We start from the raw sequence: 12,370 nt of genomic DNA, 5'->3' as shown, positions 1-12,370 counted from the left end.
TCCTGTCCAGTCCCCCGCACTCTGGAATTTGATGCGTGAGCTGTTTCAAACCATCCACAACTCTCCCTCCTAGCCCTTGCGATCCCCACTCCTCTCCATCACCCTGTGTGAAAAATACAGTAAAGAATCAGCAGGGGGGGGAAGGTAAGTAAGGTGGACTAATGATTTTCTTTGAATTTCTGGAGTAAAGAAAGGAAAATACACTGAAATTGGGGCAAGAAAGGGTGAAGCCTCCAGCTAGAGATCTTATAGTTTCTGTGACTCTTTCGTTAGTAAATTAAGCAATTTTTAGGCTCTTTTTTTAAACTATAGGTATAAACCCTTCATGAAATCTCATTAACAATTTATTTAACCAGAAAGAAAGTTCTGTGTATCTATTTTCTTTTTTCAAATATCCTCTTTTTAGGGGCAGAAAATAAAAACCCATTTGGGGAATCAGTAATACAAAAGGGGGGTTAGTGAAGATTTTAAGAATATAGATTCTTCTAGTAAATCCAAATGGGAACTTCTTTAAAAGTTCTTCTGAACAGAAGTGGACAATAATAAAAATCTAGTACTTCAGTGGGGGGTGGGGGAGAAGTGAGAAGACAACCCAATGCCCACTTATATTTAAAAGGAAGTTTTAGGATTTCTACAATTTGGGTATTAAAGCAAAGTTGCCTAATGTAGTATTCTGTCAATATCTGTGAAAGTCCCTTTTAAGATTCTCCCTAATTCTAAAGACAAATCTAAAAAAGGATGATAGAATTATAGGTCTTTAAAGCTATCAAGTGCTGAACATAAAATATACTTTAAAACCACCTGAAATTGGGATGAACAGCATCACAGGCCAGGGAGGCTGAGGAAGACGATTCATTAGTCCCCCGGGATAGGTGCTGGGGCTCCTTGGCCGAATCTTGAAGATGTCAGCGCTAGGGAGAGCCGGTGGTGGGGGAATCGAGTCTCATCCCACTTGATGAAAGCATGTAGGGAAGCCCAATGATTATAAACCCCAACCCTAACTAAACTTAGAGTGTCAAACAACACCTTGTTCTCAGGGAGGATACAGGTAGAAAAACAGGAAGACTCACCATGGAGCGCCCATCAGTGGTTCTCATTGTTCACAAGAACGCTGTTCTGACAGATCTACACACACTTACCGAAGACTCGGGCCACAAATCCCAGGGGGAACTGGGAGGCAAACACGGTGAGAAACCAGGGGGCGGCGTAGAGGCTGGGGCCGATCTCGTGCTCCTCCAGGTGATTGTAGAGGTCCCTGTGGTAATCGTGAAGGAGCCTCGAGAGCTGGTACATCTGGATCTGCAGAGATGCACACACAGGTGTCAGCATTCAATGTCTGACAGAAGCGAAGAATTATTAGAACCTGAAACATTCTATTTGGCTCAAGAACTCTTTTGATCTGTTTCTCTTTTATCCAACAAGAGCTTCCCGGGTGCCTGCCGCACGCGAAGCCCTGGCTAGGTGCCGGCACAGAACGGGAGTGTCAGGTCTTCGACCACTGCCTTTCTTCTTGTATCCTTGACGGAGTGAATCTAAACTTCCGTCTCCTGGAAACACTTCATAAATTCTCTTTACAAATACGCATTCCTAGCAAAACTCAAACCCAGGGGAATTAGCAATAGAATGCCAGCCTCCCTGCCAGGAGTGAAGGGAGCGCACGTGAGGATTCTGCAAACGGATTTTATTGTATCTATGCAGTTAGTAAATTCCCTCTGGATCCCTCACATTACTCGAGAGGCAGGACATGTGGGATTTCTGTGGGTTTACAACATGCAGTAGACAGATCCCAGGTCCTGGGCAAATTAAAAAAAGAAGTGTCTCTCTCAAGACGGAAAAAACTACTTTTCCAGCTAGAGTGGAACTTTGAAGCCTGGGGACGAGCCCCAGGGCTCAGCCCAGTGCCAGCAGTCCCATGGCCCAAGCCCGAAGGGACGATAACCTAGGGGCCAGGTCCCCACTGAGATGCTGCACGTTGGAAATGCACTGTCCAAACTGGAAAAAACTGGTTCCAGGGTCCAGACAACACAGTCCTCTTAAGTACCAGCTGTGGCTTTTTTTGTTGTTTTTCTTTTGGATTTAAAAGAGTCTATCATCAAAGCCACAGCCCCCATTGTGACTGTGTGTTACAATACTAAATTATATATTTGTAAAACTCGAAAATTCTTCTCTCTTACATGGCACATACATCTATATTAAAGCCAATGGGGAGAAAATAGAAAGAATCTCACAGTATGTATGGAGAGCGTTATGTGGGTCAGTATCTTTCAGTGAGTGGAATGGCTTCCTTTGTGAGATTTACGCCCATGGGGCTCATGTTCACGGGCGTAGGTGAACTGGATGTTTAACCACACCATTTGGTGTTCTGAAAGAATCCTTAGCACTTACGTGCCCTTTCCAAGGATACTTTTTGAGGTTCTGAAATCACAGTACCTCGGTGGTGAAGGAACACACAAACACATGCTCCAACATTTAGGGATATTCCCCAAGTAGGATCTAGAGTTATCCCACTTCTGAAGGTGGCAGAGCCAGCACTTGGCTCTTAAAACACACCGCTGTGTTTGCTTTCCTTTGGATATGATCTTCCTTCTGTCACCCATTCATTTAACAAATACTGACTTGGTATCTATATCATCCCAGGTACTGCTGTTCGAGGAACTGCGGATGCAGCCCCAAGGTAGGTACGATCCCTCCCCTTTCATAATATACGCGGAGAAAATCGAGACACAAACACGTAAGGGACTAAGGTAGCTTCAGGCAGGGAGAGTGTGATGCAAAAGAAGTGAGACAGGCGATCATGACCCAGTGCGCCTGGCGTGGCGGTAGGGGGACGCACATCGCCTGGGATGTGCTATTTGAGCTGACCCCTGGGTCCCTGGCACTGGAAGAAGCAAACACAGTGGGAGGGAGGAATTGGGTCCTCTGAAGATGCTCTGATGAAGAATAAAAGGGAGGGCCCTAGACTCAGAGAGGCCTGGGTTTAAATCCCAACTCGGCCACTTGATAACTATGTGACCTGATCAAGTTTTATAACCTCTCTGAGTCTTAGTTTTCCTACCTATAAATTGAGCCAATTAACAGTGTGTTCCTGGGGGCTAGTGAGGAGATGAGCGTCTATGATGCACTTGGTGTAATGCCTAGCAGAGAGCACGTTCTCGGCAAAGATTGCTATTACAATAATAACTGATGGTGAAAAAGCCTGTTGGTACAGCACAGGGAATACAGTCCATGACATTGTAGTAACTACATGTGGTGCCAGGCGGGTACTAGAAATATTGGGGGTGAACACATTGTAAAGTATATAATTGTCTAACCACTACGATGTACACCTGAAACTACTACAAAATAATAGAGTATAAAAACTGTAATTTAAAAATAAAATTTTAAAAAAAGTAAGAAAAAGCTCCCTAGCTATACCTGGCAAGGAATCATAAACATTTTGGCATGTGTCTCCATCAAAGACATCCAGAGCGTTCTACCTGTAAAATAATCATGTCTGGCCGATACTGTTTCCGCAGTCCCCTGTCAAACATCAGAAACTTGAGCATGTGAAACGCCTCTTCCTCTCCCATGTGAAGCAGCAAAATGCCTGCTACAAAGCTGAGGCCTTGGCAATATCCCACTTCCTGGTCTAGGAGTGAGTAGGCCTTCAAAATGTTGTAAAGCGACAGCTGCCCCGCTCCTAGCTGGGCCGAGAAGTACGGATGTGTTGGAAAGGTTCGCCCTGTGGAAACAAAACACACGAGTTGTAATTTTAGAAAAGAAAGCCTGTCAAACCAGCAATCTGATGGGCTTCAGGTTAAAGCAGCAGATCCTTAGAAGCTGGATATTGTAAGTCAGCTCTGCAAACAAGGTCATCTGGTTGTTCCTGGAATAATGTTTGCCATTAACACCTCAGCAAGCACTCATGCTGTTGTGCGGCAAAAGAGATCAGAACTACCTGAGGCCTTACAGGTAGCTGGATTTCAAGCTAAAGCAAAAAGAGAACTGTCAGTCCTCCCAACAGAGGAGCGGACAGCTGCGGTTCTTCAGCGGCACCTGTCCCAGCAGCATGTAAAGGCAGCCAAAGGCCCGGCCTGGCCACACAACCTTGGAGCAGCTTTCCCCACATGGCCCGTATTGTGCCTGCCAATGCTTCCGGCCTCATGCATTATTTTCTGTATTTTTAAGCCACAGACACCACTTTGAAACAGAACGAGGAGCAGGTGTTTTCTTTTACACCAAACAGGTATCTTCCTTCCCAGAAAGAGGTTAAAAATAAGCTTTCAACCTCCTGATTATTTATACAAAAAGCTGGTATTCAGAAAAGATTTAAAAACTTTTGTCGGGGAGGCTTTTGGGGCTGATACCTATCAAATCCCACCTTGCCCTCTCCTGGAATGTGGCTGATGGCAAGGTGTTTCCAGGGAGCTGAGAAGTGCCTGATCGAGAGGAAAAGTGCTCAGCCAGAGCCCAGGGTGGGCCCAGGTGAGAGTCCTGGCCTCGTCTGATGGGCAGAGGCCGAAGGTGCATCTAGGCCACAAGTGAATTGCTCGGCTTAATTATTTGGCCCAGCAAAAGGAAGAGGGCACATTCGTGTTCTTCGGCCTTGTGAGAAAGCATCTGTCAGTCTAGAGCGGTTCACCTGACCTTGATTTGAGAGGGTGGCAGCAGTCCCCTTACGGTCCTCCTGATTCCTTGCCCTGCCGCCATGTCTTGCCCGCTCTACTTTTTCTCCCCACAAATGTTCTCGAAACATACCTCACACGTGCCATCCTGCTGCTAAAAAGCAATCAATAGCTCCCCAGCGGAGCTCTGCACACGCACCTCCTCACCTACCCTCCCAGCTTCATCCTCCACTCCAGGGTTAACTTAGGAACTGCGAGGGGGGCCCTCCAGGTCTCTGAACCCCTCCAGGTTGCAGGCAGAACTGAGCGTGTGCGTGTGCTAAGTAGGAGAGGGTATAATCACACCTGCACATCTTCCGAGGCCAGAGCCGCAGGCACGGCTGACCTGTATGGCAAGCCACATGCATAATTTAAAATTTCCAGCAGCCACGTGAAAAAGTAACAGGAGAAATTAATTTTAATAAGACATTCTGTTTAACCCAATGTGTACAAAATGCTACCATTTTCAATAGGTAATCAATATACAAATTATTGAGACATTCTTTTTCTCATGCTAAGCCTTTGAAATCTAGTGTATTCTTTATTGACAGTACCTCTTACTTCAGACTAGCCACATCTCAAGTGCTCAACAGCCACACGCAGCCACCATACTGACAGCACAAGTCCACTGCTCTCTGCGGGTTCTCAAAGGGACTGGGGCAAAGATACCCAGGACATGCTACACTCTATTACCCCCGCCAGCTGCCAGGTGGGTGGGCATGTCCCACCTCTGCATGCTTGCCCCCGCCCCTGCCCGTGCCCTGCCGGGCATGCGCCACCCCGCCCCCTGAGGGTCTTAAATAGGTGCAGGTGGCAGAACATACAGGAGTTTTCTGGCAGGGAGGAACACCAGGAAAGGTTTTTGATTTTAATTTGAAGCCTTCAATGTTATCATTTCTGCTCATCAGATACCCCTCACACTGATACCACACACATGGAAACACGAGCTCACACAAACTGGCCTTGCTTGTGGAGAGCACAGTTCTCATGTAACAAGGTTCCTAAGAGGATGAGCTGGCAGCCTGGAGAGTGACTTTTGCCAATCTGGCCACTCAACAGGTGTCAGATGTGAGGCAGGGCCTTCACAGCATGTGTCCTGCGCAGCCACACAGGCTCTGTGTTTGGGGGGCCTCGTGCTGGGTTTCAAGATGCTGTCGCCATCTTGAAATTCTTAATTTAACAATGAGCTCTGTATTTTCACTTTGAAACAGACCCTGCGAAGGCAGGTCCCTGTCGGGAAGGGAGCTCCCTCGGCAGCCTCCAGTGGCGGTGACATTAGTCTTCCCCGCAGCCTGCTCCCTAGCAGTGTGTTATGTGAGAGCAAACCTGGGGCCAAATCCTGCCAAACACACCACCTTAATTAGCAAGCCAATGTGAAAAGGAACCACACACGTGCATCTCACGCTCTGTGCTAAGGCCTCAGACAAGGCCCTCTTGGGAAAGATTCAGACGGAAGAGGAAACTGTGGCAGCCTGGCTGCAGAGCCAGGCCACCAATGGTCAGGCCGCACTGAGGCTGGAGACCATGTGCTTCCCAGAGCGCACAGTGTGTGCGGGGCGCTCGAAAAGCACCTGGTGAATCGCCACTGAATGACGTGGGGGTGGGGGTGGGGGTGGGGGTGGGGGTGGGGGTGGCGGGTGGTGGAGATTAAGAAGGCAGAGCTCTGCTCTACGCAGGTTATTTTTAGGAAACATTTGGCTGAAACCAGTGGCTGTTAGGACTGGCTCCTGCCAGCTCCATGCGCACCTCTGCTCAATGACATCAAGTTGGGAGCAGCATGGGAGGGTTTACACCATGGAAATCTGCAAACGCTAATGCTAGGGCTTTATCTGAGGGGCAGGGGGAGCCAGCTGTTAAACCTTTGCCAGCACACCACTGACCAGCTCGAGGACGTGGGAAGGTTCCAGACCTCTCTGAAAGGAATGAAGTCACACGCTGCCTTACTCTTTTCTTTTGTCACCCACATTTAGTTATATCACTTTGATGTTCAAGTGCATATTTAGAAGGATCAAATAAATATTGCCTGATGTGGTCTTGATACCATGAGACAACGGCAGACTCTTCAGAATCGCGCACATATAGCTGTTGGTGTAAGAATTTATGAGACTCCTAAGCTGCGACTGTTCCAGTGACCTCCATAAAGCAAAGTCCCCAACTGGAGAGACAGGCGTGCCACGTAACAGGACCGCTGTATGACAAATTAGAGGGACTTCTGTCTTTTGCCATCAATGCTTTTTAGTTTCTCACATGGGACTTCAGCCCAGAGACGACACAGAAAGCAGTGCTCCCCACCAGCGCCCATCTGTTGTTAATGAGCAGCCCGTCCCCTACTCCAAGCACGCGGCGCTCGGCTTTCCATGGCACGGCCAAGGGAGGCGCGCTACCAAGCTGGGGAGGAGAAAACTCTCCCCACTCGGCTATATTTAGTCATCTTAAACACCCTTGGCGGGGCCTTCCTTTTGGCAGCTCTTCTTCTCATCTACAGATTCTAAAGAAGCAAGGAGAAAATTCTCTTTTATAACACTTGGCTTAGAGCTCCTGTTCTTCCAGATACCAGGAAGCTTTGAAACCTTTGGTTAAAATATGTTAAGTGGAAGCAGAAATCAATACAACAGCTCCCATGCTGGATGCGTGACCGAAACGCGTCTTTGGATACGTGCTTTGCCTCTCTCAGCAGCATGGGCGTGGCTAACCCCGGTTAGGGGTCACTGGGAGGGGGTCTCTAGAAGTCCATCCCAAAATACTTCTTCTGGTCACCAAAAGGCTCACCAGACCTCTGCAGGGTACATTAGCTCTGCCACCACAGATTAATAAAATAAGTAATGGACGCGGGAGAAGATCAGGAGAATTCCTGGCTCTGCTCTCTGATGGAGGTGTTCCTACATTTCTGGACCCATCTCAGTGCTGCTCCGGCAACTTCCTATCCTGGGAGGGGCTGCACAGTGCCCCGGGGTGGGAGCCCAGACTCCTGAAGCGCGTCCAGGCGGGGATGGCAGCTCGAGGAGCACCTGAAGTGGCAGAGGATGGGGGACGAAGTGGGGCCTGAAGGGGTGTCCTGCCAGTTGCTCAGTGTCACTGGCAGCCTTCAGTGTGGCCACAACTGGAGCAAGGGGTCCAGCTACAAAGCAGGATGCTCGTCCGTCCGTGTTGCCACCCAGGACGGAGAGCCAGAGAAGAGGGGGCTGCACAAATGGATGCAGCGGAAACCAGGCTTAACGGGCAGGGCGGGTCCCTGAACCAAGGCCTTGGGAACCATCTGCTAAGTATCATCTGCTAAGCCCTGGGAGAAGCTGTTCTCTCCTGGCTGGTGCGGTCAATTCAGAAGGAGCACTATGCCACCTAACTGTGGGAGGAAAAGCTGAGTTGCTATGGAGTGGGCAGAGCCAAGAAAAACAGAGTGATACCGTGTCCCAGAAGGGACATGATAGGGAGATTAGGGAGACCTAGATTCTAGAACTTTCTGCCACTGAGTAGCCTGTAATTTGGGCAAAGGACTCAACGTCTCCGGGACTCATTCATCACCTCTAATGGGATAACATGTGCCCAAGTTCATATAGGGCTGCATAAAGTTGAGATCTAACAAACGTAGAGAAGTTTCCCAAAGTATAAAACATTGCCCAACTACAGTTCACCATTCTTACTCTTTGGAAGAAAAAAAATCTTGCAAAAAAGTTGATTAGACTCACATTGAATTTCAGTAAGTAGAGCAAGAAGCAGGAAAACAAAAATCTATGAAAGCTCAAAGTATGTCCAACCAACAAGCATTCTGTTCTGGCTAGAATATGGATGTCACTTTCTCAGAAAAACTGACCTATGATTTGTTTCACTCTGTACTGTACACCTTTATTGGGCCTTGAGTTAGCCATCGTGTAGACTAAATAGAAAGTGTAGACTAAACAACTGCCTTGGCAAATGCCATCCCTTGGTGAGAGGTGAGGAGAAAGCAACGGGAAGCTTGGAGGAACTTCTAAGTGAGGCCTCCCTGAACCCAAGCGAGCGGAGCCTGGCGGGCAGGGCTCCATGGAACCGCTGGGTCTGGGCCAACATACAGGTTTTGCCAGTTCAAGTGCAGAGAAAAGGCTGGTGCAGGTAGGTCCATGGATAAAGCCTGGAGAGATGCACAGAGGTTACCTGAGAAATGCACTGGTGGAAACAGAGCTTCCTTTTGGCCTTGGGAGGGCCTCTGGAGGGGATCCAAAATGGAGGCCAGGCCAGAGCCAGGAGAGCAGTGGAGAGAGGCGGCCAGAGCCCTCAGGGCCGGTGGCCACAGCTGGCCTCGGGTAGGAGACGGGTAGGGACGGAGAGGATGTGCGTGCAGCCTGGCCCTGCCCGTGCATGAGAAAAGAATCCTGGCGCACCCAGATGACGTGCCAACTGGAGGAAAGGCTGCCGTGGGCCGCTGGGGCGAGGCCCCCCGGCCCTGGCATCTCCTTCTCCTCCGCAGAAAAGTGATTACATCTGAGCGACAGCAGGCAGGCAGCCAAGCCAGACCATGGAAGAGTGAAAGGGAAGCTGGGGAACAGAACATTTGAATCAAGGAGGGGGAAGCATGTTCCCTTCTCCACGGCCGCCCCGCCTTCCTGGGAAGGACTGGTGGGCAGCAGAGGAACCGTCTGTACTCCCTCCCTTTCAGTCTCCTCCTCTGAATTTATTTTTCACTTCATTTCACATGATAGGAACATGATGTCATTTTTTCTGTTACTCATCACATTAGCAAACAGAGCTATTGCCAACTCACAAAGCTGCTTTGCTTGGGGTCAGTGGGCCAAACGGGCCCCAGCCCCACTTTGTCCCCGAGGTATAATCACAGCCTGTCAGCATCCCCCTTCACCCGGCCAGCCACTGTCACGGGGACACATGAGCTCCTGGGCTCAGTGGGCCTGAGGGACGAGGCGCAGAGAGCCACAGTGGGCTGAGGTTTGCTAAGCTGTATGGCTGTGGTCACCACTTGTTTCCTCGTTTCCTATCCCAGAGCTGTGGGGAGGGTCATGTGAGGTCAAGGTGTTAGTGCAGGGCCTCATCTTCAACATCGCCAGAGACTGGCCGAGCACCTACTACGTGGCAGGCTCGGGCCTAGGAGCTGGGGGAGCCCCAGCCCAGCCCACAGAGGGCCACGCCCCATGGGGTGAAAGGCTATAAGGAAAGCTGCTGCCGCTGCCTTAACACCGAGGCCAGTCATGGGGAGGGCAGGGTACAGGGCACAGGCCCAGGAGACACACAGCGCTCAGCAGCACAGCAGCCGTGCCACCGGGAGCGGGTTACTCCATCTCTCTGTGCTTCCAGTTTCTCAACTCTGAACAGGGAGAGAATAACATCTATCTGGTTGTGTGGTGAGGATTAAAGAAAGTAGTTGAAGTAAACATCACACAACATTAGGTATAAGGTAAAGCCAGGAAATAGCTTTAAATAATCATGATAACTGTAATAATAAATGTGGTAAGTACCACGGGGTGGCAGGAGAGGAGAGACGGGTAGAGGCAACGGCTTAACAGAGGGAGCTAATTCAGCCAGAAGCTGGGAAAAGAGGCTATAGTCAGGGATGGTGTCTCAGAGATGACTCCTGAGCTTAGACCAAAAGAGCAACCTCTGTGAAATTAACCCTTACGGTTAGGTTTGCCATGTGGCTGGAAAGAGAAGAGGTGATACTGCTGATCTGGCTCCCACCTCCTATTACTGGGAATGTCCTCCCTCCCTTCTGGCTGCTACCAGGACCTAAAGAGACAGGCCGCTGCCAGGCGTGAAGCAGACAAGGGCTCCAGAGAGTCCCGGGCGGCAGCCCAACAGCCAGGATGACTATCCCGGAAGCAGGGCCATGTGCTCTGCAAGCAGCAGGACCGGGCTCTGTGCGGCCCTCGCATGGGGCCCGTGGGTGTCCTGGGAGCCCAGCTGCCGGTGGAGACGGTGGCCCCAGTGGCCCCCGTGGGAGGCAGCAGGCAGAAGGGGATGTGCCCGCCTCCACCCCATGTGTGGCTGCTGACAAGTCAGAGGCTCTTTTGCACATAAATGCACCCTAATCCCATCCTAATTACATATGTTCTTCCCTGCAGCAATGGCGCACGTGTCCACTACGTTGTTCCCATCTCAAGTGTTGTTCAAAACGGTGCAAGAGACAAGGTACCCACCTTTTTCCAAAATAAAACTGACCCAGGCGCACACAATCTGCTTTTGACAATTTTTCCAATAAATCCTGTTTGAACACAGTAAAGGCTAAGGAGCGACCCCTGTAGTTAAACCAAGCCTCGGCTCTGACACTTAAGGTTTCCAGGAAACCTCCTGTCAGTGTTTGAATTACTGACCTGAACCGCGGTCATGGCTGGAGCCTCTGTTACGGCCACCCCCATGCTGAGCGGCGCGAACGTGCTGCCCGGCGAGGAGAGGGGGGATTTTTATGTGTACTTGACCGAGGCATTTGTGATTACTCCAGGGCTTTTTTAATTGAAAGGCTCAGTAGCAAATTTTGATTGCTAAACCTAAAGGCAGATCACTAAATAACTCGGACAGTCTCTCCAGATTTTTCAAGTGAGTGAAACTTCCATTTCCACACCAAATCGATCTGCAGACTTACCAAGGTCGATAAGAATCGCGTGCTGCTGGGAGGTGAGCTGCTTTAAGAGTTCTTTGTATGGAGTGTCCTTTGGCTGCTGTTTGCTGGGAAACTGGTGTTTAAGGTGGTACTGCTCTGCTAGGAATTTCCAGATTTCACCCCGGTGATGACGTGGCACGCCTTCAGGGGCGGGGGACAGAAAATACAGAGAAAGACTTTATGCACAGAATACAAGTTAATAATAAAAATGCGTTGTTTTTTTTTCCATTGATCTGAATTATCGTTCCATTATGAATTAGCAGCATAGGAAGCAATGACAATTGTGTCCTATTTCCTTCCTTCCTCCCTCCCTCCTTCTACCTCCCTCTTTTTCTCTTCACACTCCCCTCCCCCCTGACTTTTCCTTTCACCTTTCAAATATATACTCTGTTCGAGTTATAGAGGATCTGCCAGGGATAACCTGCGCATGGCAGGAGCCCTGCGCAGTGCCAGTTCAGAGCGTCCTAGGGAGAAAAGACCAAGCATGTAACTGCAATGCAGAGCGTCATCTCATGAAAGGGGTATAATCAAAGGGAGGCGAGTTAAGATGAAGGAAATAAAAATTTCACAGAATCTTTTACTTGTGCGAGGACTTAGGATGAGGGGAGAGGAAGAGGGAAGACAGAGGAAGGGAGCTGTGAGTGCTGTGTCACCGCAGGCACCAGGCACATGTGGCGAGGGAGCAGGGGGCTGTCAGGCTGGAAGGGTTTTATTAGAGGCAAAACTGAGGGCAAGAAACCCGCACTTCATTCGGTAGCTCTAGGGAGCCACAGAAAGTTTTTGAGCTGGGCAGGGAGCAGCCTGGAGCACTTGGCGTCATCCCTACAACATGCTAAGGGAACTATTATTCTCATGGTAAAGATGAGGAGACAGAGGCCAACGAGACAAGGTCCCTTGCCTGAGATCGCCCAGCTGTGTGAGCTGGTTAGTGGCAGCGTAGGTGTGGGGCTGACATTTTCTGCTGATGTCCTCCCTGTCACAGTAGTCAGGCGAGCCCCTGTTCACACAGGTACTGGAGAAAAAAATATTTTGTGTTCCTGCCTGGCAATTAATAATAAAAGAACCATTTATGCCTTTGAACCAGATAGAAGTCAGTCTATTCCTTGGCGCACAGGAATTACTCTGAAATAATCATGCACAGCCA

General features: G+C 49.5%; 1 protein-coding gene across 3 annotated transcripts in view; it reads right to left on the bottom strand.

The window, feature by feature from the left end:
• TBC1D1 (TBC1 domain family member 1) overlaps positions 1–12,370 on the bottom strand; it is a 208,410-nt gene that overhangs the window by 17,552 nt on the left and 178,488 nt on the right. For all 3 annotated transcript variants that reach the window (XM_054582037.1, XM_054582038.1, XM_054582039.1), the window contains 3 exons: positions 11,209–11,367; positions 3,477–3,721; positions 1,140–1,299 (listed from right to left, as the gene is read on the bottom strand). In XM_054582037.1, the coding sequence (XP_054438012.1) occupies positions 1,140–1,299; positions 3,477–3,721; positions 11,209–11,367 (564 nt within the window). The remainder of the gene's footprint in view (positions 1–1,139; positions 1,300–3,476; positions 3,722–11,208; positions 11,368–12,370) is intronic.

The sequence above is a fragment of the Pteronotus mesoamericanus genome, unplaced genomic scaffold (assembly GCF_021234165.1).
Source record: "Pteronotus mesoamericanus isolate MK-2021 breed Mesoamerican mustached bat unplaced genomic scaffold, CSHL_Meso_final contig_68, whole genome shotgun sequence".
NCBI classification, from domain to species: Eukaryota; Metazoa; Chordata; class Mammalia; order Chiroptera; family Mormoopidae; genus Pteronotus; species Pteronotus mesoamericanus.
Note: the sequence above shows the minus strand (reverse complement) of the source record. Positions and strands in the feature narration are given on the sequence as shown.